Genomic DNA, 27,974 nt, shown 5'->3' with positions numbered 1-27,974 from the left:
ACCCATGACCAGGAAAACGGTCAGATACAAACATGCATACATAGATAGATGTGTAGCCCCAGAAAAGTGCATGAAGTACTCTAATAATGCTAATGCATTAAAAACATTTGCTTACTTTTTTATTTTTTACAATGGCTCTCCATGACCAGAGATAAGGGTGAACAAGTATTAATTTTCCTCCATTTGGAATGGTGCCTGGGCTTTCTGGGATTTAGTGAACCAACAAAATAACAGCAGCACAAGAACAGCAAAACAAAACTTGACAAAATAAAAAAATTAAGCTTACCTCCAAGATGTACATATCAGTCTGTGTTGCACAAGGATTGAGCTGGGCACCAAGCATGTCATACTTTCGGATGTCAGTTCGCATCTGGATCTCTTCTAAGTATAAAAGGGTGGAGAAGCGGCCCCAATACGTGTTTTCCGAAATTGGATCATCTAAATGTTTTCTGCAATACAGTTGGCATCCACAAACAGTGAGACTCCTCATGTGTATAAGCTAAACCCTCAGGGCTGACTTACGCTCAATCCGCATGGCCCTTCCGCACACGTTCTGCACACTTGCGGAAGTGCGGAAAACAGCACATGTCGCACAAATTTTGTTTATACTGCTCGTGTGGACCTAGTGTAAACCGAAACTTGTGAAATATGTACACCTGTGAGCGACATGTGCAGTTTGCCGCACGCACACATGCGGAAGGCAGGCTGAAGGCCATGCGGATTGACCGTAAGTCGGCCCTTACGTTCTCAACTCTGAGCGGAATGTATTTGCAGAATAATGAAATTTTCTTAAAATGTAGCCTAGAATGGTACCGGATGACTATGCCTTACCCTGTTCTGTTCATTACGGGAAATTAAAGTGCCCACAATTACACGCAAGACTGCTTATCCCAGGGCCCCGAAACACACCACAAACAAGCATGTCTGCTATCATTCTGCAATGTCCTGTCATGAGCATGTCCCAGAATAAAATCAAAACTAAGCCCAACTACATATACGTATATACATACTATGCATGCCTGAAGGCCACACCATTTCACAGAAATATAGTCAATTCTTTGGTCAACATTTGGTCAACGGTTCTGTACGATAGTCAAGAGCTTCAAAAATTTTGTGGATGGTAGTGGTGACCTTCATAAATTTTTTTTTGTGGACGTTTGCCACATCTGCACTGGTTATCCGAGTTGAAGGGCATAAGGAGTAGTCCTCATCTTTCAAGGCCGTTCTGCCATTCCCAAGTTGGCTGAGCCCTTCATAAGCTTGGCTGTGGACTACAGCTTTATCGCCAAATGCTTGCTGCAGCCTTCGATAGGTCACCACTAGCGTCTTTCCCAGTCAGAAACAAAACCTCACACAAATTTGTTGCTCCTTCAGCTCACTCATTATGACCAACACGAAACACCATTAACATACCATAACAAAAGTGCGAATGAATACTCTTAACAATGAAAACATCCAGAATAGCTCAACATCACGATGATATGTGTGCCGCCTTTGAATCAGGGTGAAAGCACATGCCACCAAGCTTGGTCTAACCTTTCTGCTGTATCTAAATATTTAAATTTTTATACCTTAAGCAACATCATTCAAAACAAAAAATCTGCATCATTGCATGCTTTCTCTTCCTTTGTGCCACCAATCTTCCAGCTGGTTCCACAGATTTACATTTCCCCTACTGTCCTTAAAGCTCAAGGCCTTGGGTAGGCTAACCACTACAACCTTTACTGCTGGATGGATATTTTGACATTCTACCAGTACATGTTGTATGTTTTCTGCACCATTTCCACATGCTATGCACAAATGACAATCTAAAAATTTTCTCCTGTAACTCCACATTCTCAGACAATCTGATCTGGCTTCAAACAGTAGGGTGCTGCCCTTTGAATTATCAAAGCTTATTCCTTCCGATTTCTTCATTTGCTGTTCAATATAATGTCACAGCCCACTTCGTCTCCACTGCACCTTTTCAGTATACTCTTTATGCATCTCTGGCTTACTGTGTTTAGCACCCTTTTCTCCGCTGCTGCCCATTACATTAGTGTAATACTTATTGTATAGTTTCGTGATCCTTCTGCAAACTCTGTGTCAATATTTTTCCTACCCGGGTACATAAATAACATAGTCATCCATCCATATTTGTTCATATTCCTCAGTCATCTTTTGAAGCAGGTTTTGAGCCTCACGCACTTCGAAGGATGCGCAGCCCCTGTCTCCTTGTAATGATTCATTTGTGGCTTTTCCATGCAAACTCAGCGATATTCTTCCAAAAGCCCTCTGATTATTCTCCAATCCAAACTTCACTTCAGAATTTAAAAGCACAGCACCAAGTTGGCAAACGTAAGCCTGGGAACTATTACCCAATCAATCAATCAATCTTTATTTATCCAAGAAATCTATTACATACACCTCAAAATATTTTTTGTACTCCCATAGCGCTCTATGTTTCAATATGGCCGTGATTTTCCTGCCTTTCACTTTAATTACCCCTTCATGTTTTTGTGCTTTGTTTTTTTTTTTTTTTTTTTTCATTCTTCTCTATCTCCACATTTTTCTATTTGCCTATTTCCCTCTCTGATCTGTACTCCTAGGTATTTGTGCACACATATCCTTGGCATATCATTTTCCTGCACCATGGCCCTCTGATCACAGTCACACCATTAAACACCATGAAGCCTTCTTTACATTAAATTTAAATCCCAGAGCTTCACCCTCCTATCCCCTTATGTCTGCAAGAAGCTGAGTATCTTTCAGACTGTCCACTAACAAAACAATATTGTCCATGTACATTAAACCTGCCACGACCCCTCCATTTTGTTTTTATAAAAGATAATAGCCTAACTAACTTAGCTCTAGCCCCTTTCTATGCTTACAATTGTATCATAAACAGAAGTACGGACAGTGGATAACCCTGGTACACACTCTTCTAGACATCTACTGTTGCATCATGACTTAGTAATTTCCACATTACCTGAAACTGGATTAGGCCAGTATATTTCGTCTAGCAACTGTACAAGGTCTGTTAGAAAAGTATCAGACCTTTTTTTTTTTTTGCGAACACCTGATGGATATGAAACAAGCGCGCTTGCATCAGCCGACCTTGAACCTTCGTGCGCATGCGCAAATTTTTTCCCGCCTGCCGATAGCGTCAGTCGCTGGAACGTAGCGTTTGAGTGAGGTAGTGCACAGTGCTCTCGTCGGTTTTTCTATTGCAAGGGAAATGGCGGAGCGACTGGAGCAGCGCTACTGCATCAAATTTTGCCAGAAACTGGGCGACAGCCAAGTGGAAACCATTCGGAAGATTCAGACAGCTTTCGGTGATGATACTATGAGTAGCACACAGATAAGGAGTGGTACAACCGGTTTAAAGACGGCCGCACATTGGTGGAGAGCGAGCCACACTCCGGTCGGCCATCAACATGCCGAAATGACCAGGTCATTGCCGAAGTGAATGCTGTGGTGATGTGGGACCGTCGTGTGACTATCCGAGAAATTGCAGAAGAGGTGGGCATCAGCACTTTTTTTGCACATTCCATTATGACCAAAGATTTGACCATGAAGAGAGTTGCAGCGAAATTCGTGCCGAAGCTGCTCACGGTGGAGCAAAAGCAACTTCGTGTTGAAGTCTCACAGGACATGATGGATTCCACAAACAGTGACCCCGACTTCATGAACACCATAATGACTGGTGACGAGTCTGGGGTGTACGGGTACGACCCGGAAACCAAATCCCAGTCGTCACAGTGGAAGCATTCCACATCACCAAGACCAAAGAAGGGGGCCCGCCCAAGTGCGCAGCAACGTCAAAGTGATGCTGACTGCTTTCTTTGATTCCCGCGGTGTGGTACACCACGAGTACGCACCACAGGGTCAAACAATCGCCAAAGAGTACTACAGGGATGTCCTCCGTCGCCAACGTGATGCTGTGCGGCGCAAGACACCGGAGTTGTGGTCAACAGGAAATTGGCGCATTCATCACGACAATGCTCCTGCACATTCCTCGCACTTGATTCAGACTTTTTTGACAAAAAACCAGACTCTTGTAGCTCAACAGGCTCCTTACTCTCCTGATATGGCCCCCTGCGACTTCCAGCTGTTTCCCAAAATCAAGAGGCCATTGAAAGGAGTGCGATTTCAGTCATAAGAGGACATTATGGCTGCAACGACAGCTGAGCTAAACTCCATTCCGAAAGAGGCCTTCTAGGAATGCTTCCAACAATGGCAGCACCGCTGGGAGAAGTGTGTGGAGTCCCAAGGAGACTACTTTGAGGGTGATTAGGTTTCCAATGCTCCAGTTATGCCAGTTTTTTTTCTTCGGCCAAAGGTCGGATACTTTTCTAACAGACCTGTAGGAATGTTGCACAATATATTTCTGTTTACATTTTTGTATGCACCGCTCATATCTAAAACGGCTGACACTAGACACACCATCAAGTGGATAAGCAGTGTACAGGCTGCGGCCACTGCTAGTGAGAACACGGCAGCCTGTGGTGGTGCTCGGCAGAACACCACCACTGGCACCTCATGAAATCTTGCGGTGCAGGCGCAATCAAAGCGATAGGTGGAGCAGCCGGCACGTCATCTGCTGTGGTTCCTCCCTAATTGTATGCCTGCATGCAGCGTTGTTAACTCAGAGCCGCGAGTGCATACGATCGAGATATCATTGCGGACACTGAAAGGAAGGAACCATAGCAGATAACGCGCTGGGTGCTTCAACTATCACTTTGACTGCACCTGCTCCACAAGAATTCTCGTTTCGCCAGTGGTGGCGCTTCACAGAGCACTGCCTCGGGCTCCTGTGTTCCCGCTCCACCTTCCGTTCAAAATTAAAATTTGTCTTCTATAAGAAGAAACATAAAACTTATAAATCTGAGTCCATAGTAGCATTATTCTCAAAATTTAAACCCAGAAATCTCTCTAAAACGAAGTCTGTGTAATGTAATGCAGAAACGACAGCTTTTTCAAAACACACATTTCTAAAATATGCAAAATGAGAAATATACCTTAAAAAATTCAGAATTATTTTATTTGCACTTTACATGTGGGCTCTAAAACCACCCTGGAACATAAGTAGGCCCTTCTTTTTGTATTCTGCATTCTTTTGAGAGAATGGCTTTAATCTACTGCTCCTTTTTGGCCACTTTTGCACTTTGCTGCATTCGCTGTCATCCTGGATGCACATTCTTCTAAACTCTTTTCCAAATTACATCCCGTATGCATGCCACAAACAATTCCCAACTTCTCAAGCATTTTCTATATCCCTCTTGTCCAGCATTTAATTTTATGACTGCCAGCGCTGTGGTCCTTTGAAACACCAGAGTTTGCCAAACAGAGGTATCCGGCATCAGGAAAAACGCTGTGTCGATCTCTCACGGTCACCTGGGAAGGCCGGAGCACAAGTCCCTTTTGCATAAGGTCACTCACTTGACACAGGCTGTGCCACTTGGCTTCATGAAATGACGCCGTTTGCCAAAGCAGTGGTGTCTGCAGAACTTCAGGGCCATTTTATAGATGCAAATGTGAGCCCGAGAAATGGTAAAGGGACCATAGAGCACATGCACCAGAAACGGCAGTCGAAAATAGTTCGAATGCACGAAGCTGCATGTCCCAGGAAATCAGGTGACAGTGCAAAGCCTCATGTGGCGGCTTATTACAATAAAGTGACACCACCTGCATAAATAGTGCCTTCAGTATTCTTCCTCTGCAGTTACTGCCCAAATATTTTTGCTTTTGACTTCATTCATCAGCCTTTGTACACCTCTGGTGTCACTGCTTGAGCTTATAAAGAAAGATGAAAATGGCCTTTACCAATGGCCTTTTCCTCGCACCGCGAATGCACTTTCAATATGGTGGTCATGGGCATATTTCTTTTATCTGAGGTGCCACCAGCCTACATAAAAGTACAAATTCCTGCTTATTAAAACGCAGATGTGGCTGAAATTTTGCGGGCACCTTCTTGAAAAGTTGAGGAACACGAAACTGCAAGAAACTCGAAAGGTAATTTTTTTGAACAAAAATTCTATTTTTTTGCCCCGTGTTCCTTCTTATGAAGGCTTTTTTTTAATTCACAAGGGTTTCTCTAATGCATCATTCATAAACAAGCAAAAGATACAAGCAAGTATTTTGCAGTTACTTGATAAAGATGAGTAGTTTCAACGTGTCGTCATCCATGCCGTCCCACTCCTGAAGTTCATGCTTCTGGAACTCCACAAGCTGCTCATCAAGAATATACTGAGCAAGTGGCTTCTTTCGCTCCAGCTCCTGAATCTGATTACTGAGGAGATTAAAGAAGGCAAAAATCACAAGAGATTCTTTTAAGAAGCACCCACAGAATTTCTAGCTAAAGTACTTAAGAAACAGTTTTTATAAGTACGATAGTGAACTGCAAGAAATTAGAAATCAGTATACACTTAAACATAACTTCTTTTTTCATCATATTTTTTCAGTGGTTTCCTTTGTTGTTTTTTTTCTTGGCAATATTTGTGTAATGCAAGATCATCACGTTGAGACACACATGTAACATATGTCACCTTAACTACACTTATCTTTCAAATGGCAAATGACTGCCAGTTACATTACGCTTTGCCATGTAATTATAAACACGTTATGCCTCCTGCAATGCTAGGAGCATCAAAATGGTCCCTGCAAAGCTTTTGGAATGTCCTGCCAGAGCCTGAGAAAGGCTCACAGTATTATGAAATAAATAAATAAATAACGAACAACCCCACTAAATTGCAAGGTAAAAGCATCATGAACACTTCCGAGTCAAATAATGCCCTGCTACATAGCAGAAAACCTACAGTTTTTTCACTCCAAAGACAAGATGCCCTTCCCAAAAACTGCAAAAGTAACAAAAAAACTACTTTCAGCTCTTGATAGCTCTGCTGATATTTGAACACTTTGGAAGAATTCCTGTAAGAGGAAATGGGAAAGGTGGTGCCCTTTCGTAACCAGGGCACTTTTACAACTTTATTGAAGAGTTGCAGGGCTTCTATAACTGCTTTAACAACCTAATACTAAAATGCAAAGGAATTTTTGTTGGTCGCACACATCATTTCGTGCACAATCTCTGCTCATTGTGTTTACTCATAGAAAATTTACTGACATTTAGTGTCCACACACAATATTTCGACAACTCAAGTGAACATTTCACCTTACAGCTGCAGTGTTTCCTGCGCTGATGCAGAAAGCATTGCGGCCTTACGCTCATGGTACTTAACACTGCGTTTCATATATATTAAAGGGAGAAAATATTCCAGTTATTTCTATGCACTTCCCCCATAATGGCAAGCTAACAGCTCTAATATTGATTGTGGCAACTCGGATAAGCATGACATGGCAAACATAGTGAAAGTCAAAATTTTCAACCCACTAATCCTTGAGCACGCTGTCGAAGCAAGAAACTGAACATCACCATGATATTTTGGCAATTAGCCTATTCAGAAGAAACATTTAGTTAAATTCTACGTAAGCGCTTTCACCATGTGCAGATGGTTCAAGAACATTTGCACACATGAAATGATTGATCCTTTTTTGAGGTTGAACACACATCAAGTTTGTCCTCTAAAACACATCCACAAAAATGGGTTTTTGAAATATCTAGCATTCATTTCTGTCTGGCAGTCTGCAATGCTTGCTCTCAATCATAATTCAAAACAAAAGAGATTTCACAGGCCAGCGGTATTTTATTTCACAGAGAACCATGGCAGGTTATCAGCCAATGGTCACAGCGGTTATCAGAAGATTAATCATGCATTATGTAACATTTAGGTAGACAGGTTCTTTTGCTCTTCTAATCAAACATTAACTTCTGGTCGTCACCCTTGGCACAACCCTTCATTTTGGTGAACATACCCTGTAATTCTTTGTGCCCTGCAAACAAGTGTAACTGTTGTGTGTCTGTCCAATGCAAATGCCACCTAGAAAATAAAATTTTGGCTCACTGCGAGTTGCAGGCATTTTATCAAGCCTGTGCACACTCCTGCTAGCAAGGAAATGAGCGAAAAACCTATTCCCCCAAAAAAGAAAGCAGTCAACATAATAAAAAAAAACTTTCACAAGAACATACTGCAATTACTTGTAAAGATGGTCCAGACAGACAAGAAGAAATGGGGTGGGAACAGAAAGGGTTAAGTCAACAGCCTGGAATCATGTGGCAAATTGCCATCATGATGGTTTGTTGGTGGGCTAGTTGGTTTTGGTTCATGGTGAGCATTTTACAAAGTGAAAAGACACGGGACAAAACAAGAGGCTGACCAACATGGGCACTGATCAGCACCACTATGTGTCACCTTCTTGTAATGTCCCTTGTCTTTTCACACTGCAAGATGTTCACCAGTGATATTGAGGCCCTAGGCACTGGTCCACAGGTGACTTCTACAAGAAGAAACCTGAAATGATAGATTGGCTATTAGAGGCATTCATGCCTCTCCAAAAAGCAGTTTAAGAGAGACATTTGATTGTTCAGTATGTGTACCAAGATAACAAATTATCTGCAATAAGCCCAACCCATCAAAAATCAGTGTAAAGGTTCTGAAAGTTAAAGAAAACACATCATATCCAGACAGCCCACCACAGAAATCGTGACGATTGCTTGCTTCCGAGTCTATCCGGGGTAAGAACAATCAGTGCGGTAAGGTGAAAGCATTATTTTCATTTTTCATTCTATTTGATCTTCATCGCTGATGATAGCAAAGGCACAGCAGTGTGTGGCTCACACAAAGCTCTGCCTCTGCTGTCACCAGGATTATTTTTTTTTATTTTATTTATTTAGTGTACCTTACAGGTCTTCAAGAAGGCATAGGGTAAGGGGGGATGTACTATCGAACAAAAAAAGTTTACGGACCAAGGGATCTGACAAATAGCTGAATATCTCCGCAGCCTCAAAACGCCCCCCCCCCCCCCCCCCCCAGCCTGGTATTCCCATTTCCAGCCTCTACTGGTATATGCGAACGACACTGTGATGTACGGTTTTACTGGCTACGTTTACAGGCTGCTCAAATATTTAGCATTTACTCAGATCCCGTGGTCCGTAAACTTTTTTGGTCGATAGCACATAGTCATATAAGCATTAAAAAGGCATGAGTACAACAAGGGAAATATCTAAACAACGTAAATACATCAGAAATATTATAACACAAAAAATAAACAGAAATAGCCTTAACAGGACAGATAAAAGCTTATTAAACTCAAAAGGAAAGAATCCTTACAAAATATAGCCCCTGCATGCTAAAAAGAGGCATTTCTGGGCAAAAAAAAAAAAAGTCCAGGAAATAGCCATTTTCAGTCATAACATTTAAAATGGTCATATATAAGAGCTATGAAAGCTGTGCCAAACCACTTGTTGTCCCTTAATTATGATTATTGGCATGGTATGGATGCATAGAAAGAAATAGGCATGTGGCATCTGTCCTTGGACTGAATTCTGGGGTTTAACGTGCCAAAACTACGATTTGATTATGAGGCACGCCGTAGTGGGGGACTTCAGATTAATTTTGACCACCTGAGGATCTTTAACGTGCCCCAAATGCATGGGACACTGGCGTGTTTGCATTCCACCCATATCGAAATGCGACCGCCACAGCCGGGATTTGATCCCACGACCTCGTGCAGCAGCACAACACCATGGCCTCTAAGCCACCACGGTGGGTCTTAACTCTGTTTTTTTAGTAATCATGCACTGAAATAGATGCTCTCAAGGCCAGTGAATATTCCAACGCAGCTTTTTCATTAAAACTGAAGCAATCAATGTAATGCACTACAATCATTTAGCACAAAGATACAAAATGATGCAATAATTTCATAATGCATTTTCCACTGTGTGACATTTTAGCACACAAACTCTAACTCGTTTGCAGATTTTCTTCATGTAGCGCAAAAGCACACGGACGTAGAAGAAGAACGGAGACACACACATCCTTCTACGTCCGTGTGCTTTCGCGCTACATGAAGAAAATCTGCAAACATGTTATACCAACAAGCCCAAATGTCTTTGCTGATAAACTCTAACTCATTTCATTTTGTTCTGATGCCACGGCAGTTCCATGCTGCTATCACAATTTTTTTTTTTTTTTTACAACATGAAACAGCACTCGTACCAAATTGTCATTTCGACGTGAAGCAACTGGCAGCTTTAGAAAAATTGCAACTTGCACTTAATTACCTAGAATGCTGTCAATGTATGGTGGGCTCAGCCTACAGGCCAAAACTTGGGACTGCCAGCTGCAGCACTAACGACTTTGCTAGTTATTTTGCAGGCCAGGAGCCCACAAATGAACACTTTGCCTTCAACTTTGCTGCCTCTCTACTGTCTGTGTGTAGTTGGCATTACTTGGCATCAAGGGCCCTATTGAGGATTGATCATGTTCAACCTGAGTCAACCAACTGTACCAGTGGGGAAGCACATATGCACTTACAACGAAAATTTGTTAAAAATTAAATCCTGGGCTCTTACATGCCAAAACTACAATCTGATTATGAGGCACGCTGTAGTGGGGGACTCTGGATTAATTCGGACCAACTGGTTTTTTTTTTTTTTTTTTTTTTTTTTTTTTTTTTTTTTTAATGCACCCAGTGCATGGCACACAAGCGTGTTTGCATTCCGCCCCATAGGAACGCGGCCATTGCGGCGGCCAGGGTCGAACTCGCGACCTCGTGTTAACAGCGGAGCACCCTTAGCCACCAGCTACCACGGAGGGCGGAAAACTAGTTCTCATGGCATCATGACCAGCAGATATGATATGCAAGGTGATGCCTATACTGTACTTCCACCTGGAAGGAAAGAGTCCTTGCATATCAGCTTCTCATGATATTGGCCTAAAATATCAGCTCATGGAACTTCTGGAAACATAATATAAAAGGTACTGCATAATGTGCAACACATTGCATATATATATTGCCCAGCCTCTGGCAATGACACAGCACTTACACCACTGTATGCAGCATCAATAACAGTATTTGGATTAAAACTGCTGTGAAAGTAGTTTCTCCTGACACATCTCTAGTTTGCCTCTCAGAACGTTCGCGCAGAGTTACAGGAAATTATGGCCATGACGATCCGAAGATATATGTAAATCAGTGCAGCAGGCCACATCGATCGGCACGCGTAAATAAAAGTCACAAGCACTGATGTACATTCACTGCCATCGATAAGTACGTGAGGTCATCAGGAAGGATATCCGGATAACCGGATATCCTTCCTGATGACCTCACGTACTTTGCCAGAAGGAATCGCGCCTACTGGCCCCAGTTCACGACGGACACATAAGCCTGCCAGCCAGCGCTCAAGCCTTGTCAGAAGTTAGCAATGATGAACGGAATAATTAAATCATGGGTTGTATTTTCTAACGACCCATTTCACTTTCCATTCTTTTCGCCTTTTTAACGCCGACGTACTGATGGGGCCGCCGTCATCGCTGGGTTTGGCCGCTCGGTGCGACGCATGGTAAGAAAAGTGGAAAATGCGATGGGACACTGCAAAACACTGATTCAAGTCATTGCGCCCAGCGTTCGCCTTTGGATAAATGTGTGTCGGAATTCAGACGCATTTTCCGTCAGCCGTTCCCGACATCGGCGTTTCGGGACAAGGAGCAATCGCAGCTTCGCCGAGCCGCCGTGCGACGTCAGTGACCATCCTCGCGCCACAAAACCCATCGCCCGTTTCACTAACTCCGTCTCACTTAATCTTGCGCTGGTGCAAGGGAGGCAAATCAGGCCACGCAAGCTGCTACAAATGTGCCGATATACGACAGCAGAAACCGCTCACGAAACGCTGAAACCGAACCATAAAAGATGAAAACGTGCGACCTCTCGGCCAGTCACCCTACCGAGCTTTATCGATGGAACGGGCTGATAATCGGCAACAAGTCAAAGAGATGCTTGATGACATCATCCATATAGCTGCCCATGTGCATTCCCCACCGTGCCGACATGTGCCGATGTGTTCGTGAAAGAAAAACACAACTCACGGCTTCTACAAGGCTGTAACGGAGTTTATCAAGCACAGCGAACTGACAGCGCCTGGGGGAATTTCCTTTAATTGAAACGCAATTATGTAATCGGAACGGCGCTACTGCGACAGTCGAAGACTACCGTCATCACGTGCCACAAGTTCGCCCTCCCGATTTCGCCTCCTCACTTGCGCATGGCTTGGCGACGAACGACGTGTCGTTCACGCCGCAAAAACCGCAAGTAACTAGCTGTGCCGCAAGTTCAAGAGTAATGAGATGGCAATGAGGCATTTTACAAGAGCGGCCGACGTCACCGTCAGTACGGCCGGATGCATTTCCAGCGCGAGAAGATAAGGAAGCCCCACAGATACATGCCTCGTAGCGCTAAAGCCAGCTATCCATGGAAAAAAAAAAAAAAAAAAAAAAAAAAGTCCGCCAACAGAAACTGCATTACAGCACAAAAAAGGCGTTCTTTTGATAACGTCGACATTACCCATACTGAAAGGCAGGTTGTCGTTTTAAGAGGTCAGAGAGAGACAACCACTGCCGTAGCCAGGGGGTGGCACACCGAGCACCCCTGCCCCCCTTTAAAAAAAAAAGAATCTGGCTAGGCTACTGGTGACAACCACCCTGCATTTGATGCCCAACCTGAAGGTAGTACAGTTGCACTTTGCAGGCAACTTGCATAGCGGTGATTGTGGAGGCAAGGAAATGATACAGACGGACGTGCTGTTGGGCTAGTAGTGCTTACTTAAGAACATGATGATGGTAAGCTCTAAATTTAATGCAAAGAAAACATGCACTTTACCATATCATACCTGAGAAGTTTGCAGAAAAACAGAATTTTCTACTATTCTAAAGCCCATTTGACATGGTGCGATTTTGTCTGCGAATTCACAAATTAAACAAAAAATTAAATTATGGGGTTTTACGTGCCAAAACCAGTTCTGATTATGAGGCACGCCGTAGTGGGGGACTCCGGAAATTTGGACCACCTGGCGTTCTTTAACGTGCACCTAAATCTAAGTACACGGGTGTTTTCGCATTTGCTGTGGGAAATAGGCGCGTGCAATTTTTCGATGTTCGGCGTGCTGAACTTCTCTGCGAAAACACAGATGCGGTGGAACCAGACGACCAATAGGAGGTGGCTCACTTTGTTTATTTTTTTTTGTTTCATTAACTACATTAATAAAACTTTCAGGAGTTTAAATATATATAGTTTAGAAACATTGCAGAGTCGTTAATTTAGCAAAAAAAAAAGTTGGTAAAACATACACCGAACAATATACGAGTTTGCAAACCCTGTGCTACGAGTATGCGAAAAACACAGCTGTCGTGGATCCACGTGAAACGGGATTGCGAATTTCGCATTTGCGGAAATCGCAGCTGCGAAAAACGCACTGCAAAATCACACCATGTGAAACGAGCTTAACTGTGATACCAGTTACATGGCAATTTTACAAGAAAACCATGCCTACGCATTTTCAGATAAGAACAGGCATATAAGCATAAGATACACGTGGACAGCAAAAATTGGTGCATCTCCATAAGTTTATCATATATATCACCTCAATACTCTGTTGCGTCATTTAGTATAAGGACATTGCAACTACTACTTGTGTAATAACTTCCTTTTATATGAAGCAGCAAGACCTGTCCACACATAGAAAATGAAACATGTTTTTCAACGCATGTCTCTGTTTGACTAAGAAAATGTGAACTTGTGAATGAAGACTTGTGAACTCGCTGAACTGAATGAAGACTTGCGAACTCGCTGAATGTTGAAACTTTAAATGCAACTGTCTGCATTTTCAGTAACTTTTTGTGTGCTGTTTAATGCTCTTGTAAGCTAAATTTTCTGTGTGAACATGCAAGAAACAACAAATATGGCTTCTCAAACAGCAAGGTAAAAAAATTGGGCCTTTTTCAGTAATGTTTTTCATACTCTAAATTTATTATTTCTCGTTAGAAAGATCTTGTGTGCACAGACTAATCTTACCAAGAGACTAACAGCTTCTTTAAAATTTGACAACAAAAAAAAAAGAAATAGAAATACAATGATGATTTATGCCAAAAGAATTAGATCCAGTGTTTTCCTGAAAAAAACATGTAGGCCTCCGCTGGCTTGTTGAAATGTGTAATCAGAAGGCCAGATCTTTTGGCAGTTAGAAAGTGCATTCAGGGCATCAAAATTCAGATTGCATGTTAGATACCAAACAAGCAAAAATATGCACCATATGTTGAGTCAAAAATTCATTTAACCTAGGGCAGATACGCGTGAAAGCTATGTTGACAGTTAAAAAACTAAGGCTACGTCTTTCCAGTTTGAATAACAGTTGATAGCAAACACTTACTCAGAATTGAATTCTGGAATTTACATGCCAAAACCACGATTTGATAATCAGGCTATGATGTGCCCTGGATTAATTTTGACCACCAGGGGATCTTTAACGTGCCCCCGATGCACGGTACACGGGCGTTTTTGCATTTCACCCCCATCGCAATATGGCCGCCGCGGCCATGGTTTTGTGATTCCGTGACCTCGTGCTTAGTAGTGCAACACCATAGCCGCTAAGCCACCATGGCGGGTAGCAAACACTTCAGATCGTATTGAACAGTGCACTGATAAAGCATCAAGCTAATTATTAGCTTGCCACTATAGAACAGAAACCGGTCAGGGTAGTGCGGATGTATTCGGCACTCTTAAATCTCTGCCTTACAGCTTCCATCTTGAACAAATATGTTCTTCTAATGTCTGAAACTTAGGTGGCATTCATAATGCATCTATTCTTTATCTGCACCATACTTCGTGTGATCACAGTGTAGGGCTTAAATTATTTTTGTTGTACCTTTTCATCCGAGATGGTAACTACCAAGACGAGAGGTTTGACCACCACCTATGACCATTGCGAATGATGTGGCCCAGGATAAACAAGTTGGTTAACCCCTTAAGGGCCCATTTTAAAAATATAATGGTACTAGAATGGCCCATTTCCCCTTTATGGCCTGAAATTTATTTACTTACATATTCCTCACGGGCTCCTATTTGGAGTATTTTGTGAGGGGGATGATACACGGACATTGTGAAAATAATGTGAGCACGTGAAAACAAGTAAACAAGAACAAAAAAACAGGCATTATGCAAAAGCTACTTGCAAAAAAGAACACTGTCAAGTTGCCATTAATGTTGTCATTGTGCGAGGAAAAAATCTGCTATACATAGTTCAAATGAAATATTAAGCACTAACCATGGATTAGCTATCACTAAACAGTGTGGTTAATATTGGTTAATATTAACGTGGTTAAATATTAATAAACGTGGTTAATATTGCGTTTCTGAATGCTTCAATAACATGCTTAAAGCACGAAAATTACTTTAGAAATATATTTACGGAAAGACATAATTGTTTATTTATTGATATTTATTGCCCACTTCTCTCCTAAAGCTCCACGAAAAAAAAAAAATAGGTTGGTTTTAGTAGTGTATTCAGTTGTTTTGAAATGCACTTCGCCACAACTGATGCCGTCCAAACTACTGGAGACTACCAACAGTGTGGTAGCACTCAAAACACGGCCCTCCGCACAGGGCCCGGCGACTGTCTCACCCATATTTTCATCATCTTTGGAGTCGGTGTCGCCTAGAGTGTCGTCACTGTCTTCGTCCCTTGAAGAATGAAATGCCAAGTTGACATCCTCATCACTACTGCTATCATCATCCGACAGATAGCAATCTACCACACTAACACGCTGTACGGATGATGCCAAAGTGTGGGATAATCATGCAAACAGGTTGACCTCAGCACACAAGAAACACCTGCTGCCATCTAGTGTGAAAAATGTTTTCTTCACAGTAAATGCCATTTTTTTACCACTAGCACATGACAGAGCAGGCATCAGGCAAAAAAATATCATGGGTTACTGCTACGTAAAAAAAAAAAATGAATTCAGGGGTTTTACGTCCCAAAACCACAATATGATCATGAGGCATGCCATAGTGTGGGACTCTGGATTAATTTTTACCACCACAAGTTCTTCAAAAGGTCCCAGAAACGGTTTGGACACATTTTGTAGACGCGTAGGGTACAGCTACAGTAAAACATTCGTGCCACAATTTAAGTGAAGTGTCTCATATTAAGAGAGCTACAGACGATTACAAGTTACCCTCCTCTCTAGCCATGCTTTTCCTCCTCAACTCGCTTGCCAAGCGATCGGGGCTAAGCTCCCCCTTCACTAGCTTTGTGTCACGATGCAACATTGTCTCGTCTACTTCCAGTGTCTTGGAGCCAGCGCACTGTAGTCAGCGCACGAAGCCTCTTCAACTTCTCCACTAGCCATCTGGCTGTCGATCCCCAGTAAGAGTTATACAAGCAGTGCAAGCATTGCAAGCGTTCTGTCGCAGAGCTGAGCATGTCCAGTATTCGGGTAAATGCAGGCAAGCTGGGCGTTTTGACGGATGGGCAGAGGCATAAGCATGAGCGGCTTGAACTGTGCAGCCAGCTGGTGGCATAAAGCTCAACCAGCCTAACACAGGGCTAATATTACTGTCACCAAGTGTAAAACATTTCAGAAATTTTTGAAGACAATGTGTTCACAATTACACTGCTGCTGAAAATTTGCACCAGGAGCAAAGTAGAATACGCTTGGTTTCTGCTATATTAGCTCTGTGTTTGTTTGGTTGAGCTCTGTGCCACCAGCAGGGTGGCTGCACCCTGCAGCCTGCTCACGTTTGCGCTGCGACCATCGGGCAGAATGCCCAGTACACCTGCATTTACCAGAATACGAGACACGCTAAAACTCTCTATCGTGGTAGTAATCCTCCAGCACTAAGTGAGAGCCTCAAACACGTAGATCCTGGCAACGATAGGATGCCGACAGCCTGTTGCACTGCAGCCACTACACTCACCTGTTGCCTTGCAGTGGGACACAATGTCGCAGCATGACGTCGCCAAGTGCTAGATTTGCAGCCCACAACACAACAAGGGTGATTCATGGTTCTCGCGAAAAGCAACTTCGAGATCAAAACAGCTCATGTCAACACAGAGCACAATGTAACACAAGCAGACGAGACTTGCTGTGTGCCCGAAGTGCTTGAGTGCAGTGATAAATTGTTGTGTATTCTCTTGGTTATGTTTTTTTTTTTATATAGAAACAAATTAACCAACATTCTAACTATTACGAGGAACATTTGGTCACCACTATGAAGTTGGAAAAATTATCAATGGCGCAAAGTGGGCAGCCAATCAGATAGTTCACTCGGCTGATGTCAAGCGCGCCCATTTCGTAGATCATGATGGGGTGGCTGAAAACTCAGGGGAGCGGCGCCGCTGCCATCAGTAGTGACACACATTTTTAAAACCTTCTAATAAATTACATGCTTTACACGAAGCACTTAAAGATGTCACTTAATGATCAGAAGGACCTACCCTAAGGACTCACTACGCTTGTACAAAATTATCAAAATCATTTCACGGTCCCTTTAACATGCACCCAGTGCACAGTGCAAAGGTGTTCTTGCATTTCGCCCCCATCAAAATGCGGCTGCGGCAACCAGGATTCGATCCCGCACACTCGAGCTTAGCAATGCAACACCAAAGCCACTATGCCACCACAGAGGGTGTTACTGTAATCTGAAAATATGTTTGATGTTGGGTGCTGAAGTTATAATTTTGAGCAACTTCCTAGAACCTGGGTCAACCACAAATACTGTTGATTATATCTAGGTAACGAAGAGTCCTAGATGATAGGTCAATGAATAAGAAGTGTCTGTTGTGCCAGGTCATCTCGAAGGGCAGTGATGCACGCTCTCAACTATTTGCTTTGCATTATTGACAAAAATGATGTGAGAAGATCTTCCACACCCCACCTTACAGTTCTGATTTTGCACCTCATTCCATTATATCCTATGTGAACTTGTCAAAGTTGGAATGGGATAGGCTGAGGAAGAAGGAGGCAACTGAGGCAAGAGTTCTCCACTGGAAGTCAGAAGGCTAAAACTGAGTTCCATAGGAAGGATATTTTGTAAGTTCCACATCGGTAAAACATATATTAGCGGAGAGAAACAGCAACTTTACGATGAAAAATGAGTAAATGACTTCTTTGTAACATGGCACAGTTTTACCTTCAATATAGCGGTGGAAGGATTTGTAAAAAGAGAAGTGTTACTTTTGGTATGATCCTCAATACAAGTGTAAGTGTTAGTTCTAATGGAATACCTGTGCTCTATCAGTGGGAAAAAATAATAAAATAAAACGACTAAATTATGTTAAATAAATAAATAAATAAAGAGATCAATAGAGCTAGTAAACATTTAGCCTAACATAACAAACCTATCACACATTAGCAACCTCAGTGATGCCCTTATGTGCCTTGCAGAAAAGTACAACCTTGGAGTGACCACCAGGTTAATACTATTGACAATGTGAGGAACACATGCGCCACAAAATGAAGTGGAGTCGTTCCGTGGAACCATTGCTTTCATTTCGAAATGATATAACACAAAACATAAAGGCATGTGCACACAACACAAGGAAACAAGCGCACAAAGCACCTTGCTGTTTCATGGGAAAACAAGGGGAATGCGGGAGATGGCGCGATTCAAGGCGATGAGTAACACGAATACTGTGCCGAGGAGAGCATATGTTGCCTTGAAGAAGACAAGTCCACTTGTCGAAACGTTGGCTCCTGCTCTCACCTTGTTCTCGTGTTACTCATCGCCTTGCTGTTTCATGCTGTTTCATTTCAATATATGAAATGTATACAAACTAGTCCAGCTTTCCATTATTTTGAACTTCACTTTAGCTGCCATAAACAAAAAAGTTTCTAATTTACTTGCAGCCTTGGCCCTTGAAGATTCTGTCATGGATTAAGAAAGTTCATCAGAAGTTATTTGACAACTGTGGATCAATGCCTTTATAACTTCATGGCACTAGTTATTTCACTAATAAAATATTTTTTCATTTTTCTATTCCTGGAGAAATTTATTGGCAAAGTTGATGTTCCGAAGTAACTCTGCTTGCTGGAGAACTGTTAGAGTAAACATTCAGCTCAGTCCCAAATGATTCGAAGCACTGGTGGTCTACCATGCGAAGTAAAGCAAAGTATTAAGGAAGAGTATACAAAGCATACAATCTCATGCACCTACGAGAACAGTTTTAATATGTGCTTGTGCTGAAAAGAACTAGCTGACAGGATGCCTTTTGGGGTGGCACACGCATCTCCCAACCAAGAAGAGATGTGATGTAGCCACACAGTGGTAGGTGACCGTTCAACAAACACTTATAAGGGTGGACCCCCCCCTTTAAACAAGTCGGTTTCCAAAAGAGAAATTTCAGTTTCACTTAGGACAAAAAAGCAACTAGTTCCCTTCAAAATAATCTCCATTGGAGTCAATACATATGTCCAACCTTTTCTCCCACTGTTTGTTTGAAGTAACTTTGGGACTCCTCAAGCATAATGCTGTTGAGGGGCCCCTGCAGAGATGTCTTCATCTAGTGCATGGTGGCGAATCTCCACTTTATTTAAATTACTTCTTTGTCAGAAGCAAAAAAATAATAAAGAAAAAAAATCGCCGGCCCATCCTGAGAGGCTAAATACCATGTCACAGACAAAGTTGTGTGTGAGCTGGGGCACTGTCATGATGAAGAAACCCATCAACTGCATTCAACAATTTTGGGTGTTTCCTGTGTACATTCTCTCTCAATCACCTCAACACCTCAAAGTAAAATTGCTGATCGATAGTATATCCAGGAGAAACAAATTCCTGCTACACAATTCCTCGAACTCCCAAAAAGAAAAAAAAATTCAGAAACGATGACCATCGTCTTCACACATGCGTAGTTACAGCACTTTTTTTTCCACCTTGGTGAAGAAAGGGGCTTTATTGGCTCGAAACCTGTTTAGTTTAAAGGTCATACCCATAGCATCAGCTTTTATCACTCGTGATGATCTTAGACAGTTTGTGTCATGTTTGACGTATGCTAATCTTTGCACAAATTCAAACGAGCATTCCTTTTCTTTTCTTTTCTTTGAGTAAGTGAAAAACAAACTTCATGGCAACATATCTCACATCCAAGTGCACGCTCAAAATTTACTAGCAAGAACTCCAACTCACACAAGCAGCTTCTGAAATAATGTGAATTGTGTGGCACTGACCCTACTTCATTTTTGTCGAAACCTTTTCGACAAACCTTTTCAACGATCTCAGAGCTATGACTGGTTGAAGGTTGACAAAATGGGGATGATATTTAATGCTAATTTGTCTTCTTGCGGCCACCCAAACCACTCAAAACATTGTGTGCCACTGAGTGCCTACTCCATAAGTGTCGTTCGAAGCACTGCAAGTGTATATGTGGTCATTTTTCCAAAGAGGAAACAAAATCTCAAGAAGATGCAGTCTGTTACAGTAGAACCCCGCTGTTACGTTCCCGGGTGCTGCGTTTCCCTGGCTGTTCTGTCGTGTGGCTGGTCCAGGCATAGCTCCCATAGGACCCAATGCATTGGCAACCCCGCTGTTGTGTCGTAACTGTGGGACCGTTCCCACATCATGCGTTGTGAAATGCCACCCGGCACCGACGGGGCGCCGGCCCGAGCGGCCATGCTGACTTTTCATGTCACTTGGCTTGGTGGCTTGACAATGGGATTGGCTGCCCAAAGTGCTGGGGATGACACCTATGACGTATTTTTGGTTTCTGCCAGTGAAAGCATGGCCTTTGAGATCCGTATTTGCTGTCTAAAGATGGTGTCTATGACGCGTTGGGGCCCTAAAATTGCTCCGAGTTTTAGGGCCCTAAAATGGGCCCTAAGAGAGGATAGGGGGCGGCATTGTACTCTGGCATCAACTGCGTATTGCGCGGCCACGTGCGGTCACGAGGGCCGTATCTTGAAAGCAATCTGCGTTGGGGGCAGAGTCTAGGCAGTGTAGGTGCGTCAGCGGCTTGTAGCTTTGTGCGTGCTCTGTGTTCTTGTCGCTCAGTTTCTGTTGAAGCGATAGACAGCACGAAGGTCACATCGCTCGCTGCTGCTGTCACGCTTCCTCACGCCAGCGTTTTGACAACGAGTGTCCGTGCTCATCGAGCGTGATGTGTTCATGTCTGCCTGTGCACGCTGACACCATGCTTGTTAATATAGTTAATAGGCAAATGTTTACAAGTTTATAAGGACGATAAAACTACTATCCTTATTTTGTATAGCTGTCTACTAATTTGCTATTGCAATCGATGCTTCAGCTTTCGGGCGAAACTGCGACTTTTTTTCAACCGTAAGAATTAAAATAAAATTGTGTGCAGTTCACCATTACTCTCATTTCTCAAATTTTCCTGTTCCTCGCTTCTTGCGTTTTCCGGCTCTTACGTGTTTTTTTTACGGTCCCGTGAAAAACGTATCAGCGGGGTTCTACTGTATTAACAGACGTCACAATTTCACAAGAGTAGCTTGACAACAGCTGGGACAACTGTCAACAGAAACATGTATGAGATTTTATGGCGGCGTCAGCTTAGCTACTGTCTTATGAAGTGTCCACTTACCCGCACCTAGCAGGAGAATACAACAATACAATTACGAAAAGCTTCATGAAGCCAGTATTTTTTTTTATTCCCCCCTCACAATTATGAGGCACCATCTGTACAAGTCGACAGCGGTGCAAGATAATTCTTCACCCTTTCAGTGTCACTGATGTACCTGTACATTGCCATTTTTCTGTCCCGCCATGTCACTGACGTACCTGTACGTTCTTCACTCTCTCCAGTCAGATGTGCGCAGTAACATGAAGTTGGCAAGCTTCGAAGTAGTTCCACCATCTATTGTAGATTTATAAAAGCATACTTTCGCATTTCTCTGGGTTTGCTCAGTCTGGGTTCTTGATAGCGCACTGCGGAACACGCTCTTCCGTGGTTGCAGTTGCGCCGCGCAGAACGCCCACCTGCAGATGAGAGGGGTGGCTCCCGGACTTTGTGCATCGCTACCGCAGTGATTCCCCATTCAAATACTCGCATCATAGTACACGGCTACCATCCTTGCGTGTTTCTGCCATCTGACCCTGACACAGTGGCTCCATCGCGGAATGTAGGAGATACAAAAGGAAGATAGGAATGCGAGGACCATGCCAAGAGTGTATTTGTCATTTCCATGTCAATTTTTCCCTTTTGCAGCACCAACAATAAATGGCAGTGTTCATTTTCTAATATTTGAGAAAAAGCCAGACACTGGGTGTGTGTCACCTCTGAAAAAACCCGAGACTGAAAGGGTTAAATGTTCACTGCGATGTGGGTCATGGCAGTTACTCCCCTTGAGCAGTTCTGCATGGCTTTCCTGTAGTGTGCAAACGTCTTCACTCTAGCTCGTGAAAAGTTGTGAAGAAGCACGACCACACCGATGAGTAATGATACACAGCAATTAGGACCTCGAAAAGTGCTGTTTCAGGGAACGTGTTAACTTAGATGGCCCATACTTGCGTGCAAATCAGCAGGAAAGTTTGTTGTTTTTCTCGCAACTCTGCGTGTATACAGGGTTGTTAGCCTTTCAACTGATTTTTTTTTTATTGTCTGTGGCAAATAACCCAATTCCACAACTTCATTTGAATTACTCCGAGAAACAGAGATCTCCATGACAATTCCCACTGTGCAATTAATTAATTATTAACAATGTATACGAATCAGCAGTTTAATTATTGTTTTTAGGGTGCATGTTGCAATTCCAGAACAAAAGCTGGTTAATGTTCAAGGCATATATACGTAATACCAAGAGTGGCTTCATTAGCGATATCTGCCCTTGAAATGTGCAATAAAATGCAATGGCATTCCATGAGGGTTTGTCCCACAGTTGCAAGGAAGGGCTAAATAAATGCATGAATATTATTCACGCCTGGCGCACATCTTGGAATCTATCTGGAGCAAAGCTTTGTGAAGGGGTTATTCAAATGCTATAAGTTTGCCTATTGCATTCCTGCGTCTTCAGCGTAAAGGAAACTGGCACACGCACATGAGCCTTCGCACACCTGTGCTACGCAATGTGAAACAGTGTTCATATCAAGGATTTAGTTTGCGTTGTCACAATAGAAGTACTATGTGCGATTGTGGCCTAATGGTTAGAGCATCGGGCTGTTGTGGTGGAGGACCGAGGTTCAATCCTACCATCGAGCACGTAATTCAATTTTTTTTTTTTTTTTGGTGCGAGCTATTCAGCAAGGCAGCAGCAGCACCCAGCAGCCACGGTCAGGAAAATCCGGGAAGGTTCGCAAAGAAACCTTTGCATTAAAACACAAAAATTTTTCCTCCTGAAGAAGGCGGAAAAGTGGTGAAGCAACTGCGGTGCAAAAGATTTCCATTACTTTCATGGCACAAGAAAGAGTCCAAAGCAGCATTTAATAAAGTACCAAGTGTTAGGTCTGGCTATGCAACCTGTCAAACAGATAAGCGCTCTAGATATCTCCAAGCATGCTCATTACAGTAAGCTGCGCAATAGGGCACCAGCAAATACAGTCGAACCCGGATATATCGAACCCACATATAACAAATTTTATGTCTCGAAACCACAATATGATTACGAGGCACGCCGTAGTGGGGGACTCCGCATTAATTTTGACCACCTGGGGTTCTTTAGCGTGCACACAATGCACAGTACACTGGCGTTTTTGCATTTCAGCCCCGTCGAGCTCCAACAGCACAAATGAGGATAAGCAGAAGCCACTAACCTCTTAGGACGCTTCCCACGAATAATGCGGTCTGAGTCGGGCAACTGGGGCAATGGGACAGCAAATGTGTAAGGCTCCACTGGCTCCAGGTTATCTCCTCCATCTTCCCAGATGGTAGCATCAATGTATCTGACTATAGTGAACAGCCTTTTCTCGGGATTGTCCTCCTGGAATTTGAATGCCAGTGGTATCCGAACTCTCCCTTGTTGCTGTGCATGGCACTGCAGGACAATGCTGTATGTTGTGCCAGCTTCAATGGGCACCTGTGTAAGGGGTCACAACATAAAAAAACAAAGCATGAAATTAGCTAATAAAATCAGCAAGAAATGTGGGGGCAACTCTGCAAGGTCAAATTGCTAATTTCTTAATTTTTCTACATCAATTTTGTTAGCTCAGCTTAGAAATTGAAACTGTAAGGCAAGAATTAGCAGCAGAAAAGTGTATGACCTTCAGGGGGATGGTCATTTCTATGCTGACAAAAGAAGTGTGTTAAGCAGCTACACATATTTCTCGGGGCATAATGTCTTATCACTGCAAACACCATTTTTTCAAAAGATATCTGGTAAATCGCAAAAATATTTCATGGCTACTTTGACATTTTCGTGGAAGAATCATGGCAAGTGAAGGGCTCAACTGAGTGAACTAAAAGTCACCAAAGTCGAGGCACCTTATTTTCTACCTGGCTAGAAATTGAGTGCTGACCTTTTTTCAAGCCTTTTCTTACAGCTATAGCTGTTATAACAAATTAGTAGTATTGTAACTCCTTAAATGCCTTCTGTGCCATGGACGAACTGGGTTCACCTGCTTGTTTCTGATAATAATGACCAAGAACAAGCTCAGCTCCTCGACGACACTTTTCACTTTCATAGTGCTGTTATGCTTCACTTTTGCAAAAAATGGTTATTTTTTATAAATAAAAGCTTAAAACATTGTCCACATTGATTTTTACAAATGATTCCACAGTACAATTAGGCCAATTTTAATCAGAATCCACGATAATAAAGAAAGCAGGTTTGGGCCGCTCCCATGGTGGCCAATTTTCATATGGCATCCCAATACACCTGTTAGGTGGGGGAGCCCTCAGGTTGGGGACAAACACCCCTTTTCAAGCACTGACTTCCCATAATAGCCAAGCAGCCGGCCTGGAGCGTGCTTGTACCTATTTTACCGGCAGGTACCCGGCAGCAGCTCTGGTCTGCCTTCCAAGCAATGGTGGATGCTCTTCAACAAAGTCATCTGTGGTTGGACAACGGGCACCCAGACACCGTGTACATATCTCTATAGGGCCCCCTTCCGAAATGCAAACCCCCACAGCAGCCAAGCACCAAGCTGGGGGACATCTCTACCCATTAGAAAAAGTGTCGAGTTTCCAGCGGCACCAGGATTTGAACCTAGTACCTCCCACATACAACGTGGATGCTCTACCGCTAGGCCACCACCATGGAAGTCTGAAGGCTGAAGAAATTCAGTCTGTTGCCCCAGAAGCTCCGTTCTCAGATTCCAAGGCATATGATATAGAGGAAACATCTTGTCACAGATGCAAATCCTTTGCATTTTTCATATTTCCTGAGCAAATATTTTGACAAAAATCATGGAAGGCACATGAGAACACTGATGGTTGAGCAGGACAGCATGTTGGAAGCAGGCTGCCTCATGGAAATGGTTCAGAGGACACACTGAGCCCAAGCACATCTCTGCACAGGCTCGCACCTGGGTCACCTAACTTTTCCAATAGAGTTTCATACAACGATGAGGGAAATCGGCCACTAGTGTCTGAGTGCAAGGGAATGATGGGTTTGCCTAAACTTCATCCTTCTTACGATTTTGTGGATTCCTATATAAAGTGTTCTTGAAACTTGCTTTTTGTTACAACTTTCATCATCATCAGCCTATATTTATGTCCACTGCAGGACGAAGGCCTCTCCCTGCAATCTCCAATTACCCCTGTCTTGCGCTAGCGTATTCCAACTTGCGCCTGAAAATTTCCTAACTTCATCATCCCATCTGGCTTTCTGCCGACCTCGACTGCACTTCCCTTCTCTTGGTATCCATTCTGTAACCCTAATGGTCCACCGGTTATCCATCCTACGCATTACATGGCCTGCCCAGCTCCATTTCTTGCGCTTAATGTCAACTAGAATATCGGCTATCTACATTTTTTCTTTGATCCACACTGCTCTCTTCCCATCTCTTAACGTTAGGCCTAACATTTTTCGTTCCAACGCTCTTTGTACGATCCTTAACTTGTTCTCGAGCTTCTTTGTTAACCTCCAAGTATCTTCCCCATATGTTAGCACCGGTAGAATGCAATCATTGTACACTTTTCTTTTCAACGACAGTGGTAATCTCCCAGTCAGGATTTGGTAATACCTGCCATATGTACTCCAGCCCAATTTTATTCTTCTATAAATTTATTTCTCATGACCAGGGTCCCCTGTGAGTAATTGAACTAGATAAACGTACTCCTTTACAGACTCTAGAGGCTGACTGGCGATCCTTAATTCTTGTTCCCTTGCCAGGCTATTAAACATTATCTTTGTCTTCTGCATATTAATCTTCAACCCCACTCTTACACTTTCTCGGTTAAGGGCCTCAATCATTTGCTATAGTTCGTCCCCATTGTTGCTGAATAGGACAATGTCATCTGAAAACCGAAGGTTGCCGAGACATTCGCCGCTGATTCTCACTCCTAAGCCTTCCCAGTCTAAGAGCTTGAATACTTCTAAGCAAGCAGTGAATAGCATTGGAGAGATTGTCTCCTTGCCTGTCCCCTTTCTTGATAGGCAACTTTCCAGTTTTCTTGTGCAGAACCAAGGTTGCTGTGCAATGCTTGTAGATATTTGCCAATATATTCACGTATGCATCCTGTACTCCTTGGTTGCGTAATGCCTCTATGACTGCTGATAATCTCTACTGAATCAAATGCTTTTTCATAATCTATGAAAACCATATACAGAGGTTGATTGTACTCCGCAGATTTCTGTATTACCTGGTTGATGATATGGATATGATCCATCCTAGAATATCCCTTCCTGAAGCCAGCCTGTTCTCTTGGTTGGCTGAAGTCAAGTGTTGTCCTGATTCTATTTGAAATTACCTTAGTGAATATTTTATACAATAGTGAAAGCAAGCTAATGAGTCTATAATTCTTAATTCTTTAACATCTCCCTTCTTATGGATGAGTATAATGCTGGCGTTCTTCCAGCTTTCTGGTACACTTGAAGTCGTGAGGCATTGCGTATAAAGGGCTGCAAGCTTTCCAAGTATGATATCTCCTCCATCCTTGATTAAATCGACTGTTATTCCATCTTCTCCAGCAGCTTTTCCCCTGGTCATGTCTTTCAAGGCCCTTCTAACTTCATTGCTAGTTATAGAAGGGGCCTCTGTATCCTGTTCATCACTACTTCGAATGAAAGTAGCTTGGCTGCTTTGGGAACTGTACAGTTCAGTATAGAATTCTTCCGCTGCTTTTACTATGTCATCGAAATTGCTGATGATATTAACCTGCTTATCTTTCAGTGCATACATTTTGCCTTGTCCTATGCCTAGTTTTCTTCTGATTTCGTGCTGTGTCCATATTTTACTGCTTCCTCAATCTTTTCCACATTATAATTTCGGATATCCCTTACTTTCTTCTTGTTGATCAGTTTCGACAGTTCAGCGAATTCTATCTGATCTCTCGAGTTTGACATTTTCATGTCTTGCCGTTTCTTTATTAGGTCCTTCGTTACTTGGGAGAGCTTACCTACTGGTTGCCTTGGTACCTTACCTCCCACTTCAATTGCTGCTTCCGAGATCACCCTAGTTACGGTTTCATTCATTACCTCTATGTTGTCTTCATCTTCCTGTTCTAAAGCTGCATATTTGTTTGCAAGCACCAGCCTGAATTGGTCTGTTTTTACATTGACTGCGTCTAGGTTGGCCTGTTTCTTCATGACTAACTTTACTATTTCTCTCTTCAAATTGAGAGAAATCTTAGACCTCACTAACCTATGGTCACTGCACTTCACCCTACCTAACACTTCTACATCCTGCACTAGGCTGGGATCGGCAGAGAGTATGAAATCTATTTCATTCCTTGTTTTTCATTAGGGCTTTTCCAGGTCCACTTCCTGTTGCTGCGCTTCCTGAAGAAGGTATTCATTATTCGGAGCCTATTCCTTTCCGCGAATTCTACCAGCATCTCTCCTCGAATGTTCCTAGAATCGATGCCGTAGTTGCCAATTGCTTGCTCGCCAGCCTGCTTTTTCCCCACTTTTGCATTGAAGTCGCCCATGACTACAGTATACTGAGTTTTCACCTTTCACATTGCTAATTCAACATCTTCATAAAACTGTTCTATT

At 42.9% G+C, this 27,974-nt stretch overlaps 1 protein-coding gene across 1 annotated transcript in view; it reads right to left on the bottom strand.

Moving 5' to 3' along the window:
• LOC119436835 (putative helicase mov-10-B.1) overlaps positions 1-27,974 on the bottom strand; it is a 99,664-nt gene that overhangs the window by 56,305 nt on the left and 15,385 nt on the right. The window contains exons 3-5 of the mRNA XM_037703825.2: positions 23,632-23,894; positions 6,131-6,271; positions 287-449 (exon numbers count right to left, since the gene is read on the bottom strand). Coding sequence (XP_037559753.1) covers positions 287-449; positions 6,131-6,271; positions 23,632-23,894 — 567 coding nt within the window. The remainder of the gene's footprint in view (positions 1-286; positions 450-6,130; positions 6,272-23,631; positions 23,895-27,974) is intronic.

This window comes from Dermacentor silvarum, chromosome 1 (genome assembly GCF_013339745.2).
Source record: "Dermacentor silvarum isolate Dsil-2018 chromosome 1, BIME_Dsil_1.4, whole genome shotgun sequence".
Classification (NCBI taxonomy): domain Eukaryota; kingdom Metazoa; phylum Arthropoda; class Arachnida; order Ixodida; family Ixodidae; genus Dermacentor; species Dermacentor silvarum.
The sequence above is the reverse complement of the archived record's forward strand: the minus strand, read 5'-3'. Positions and strand labels throughout refer to the sequence as shown.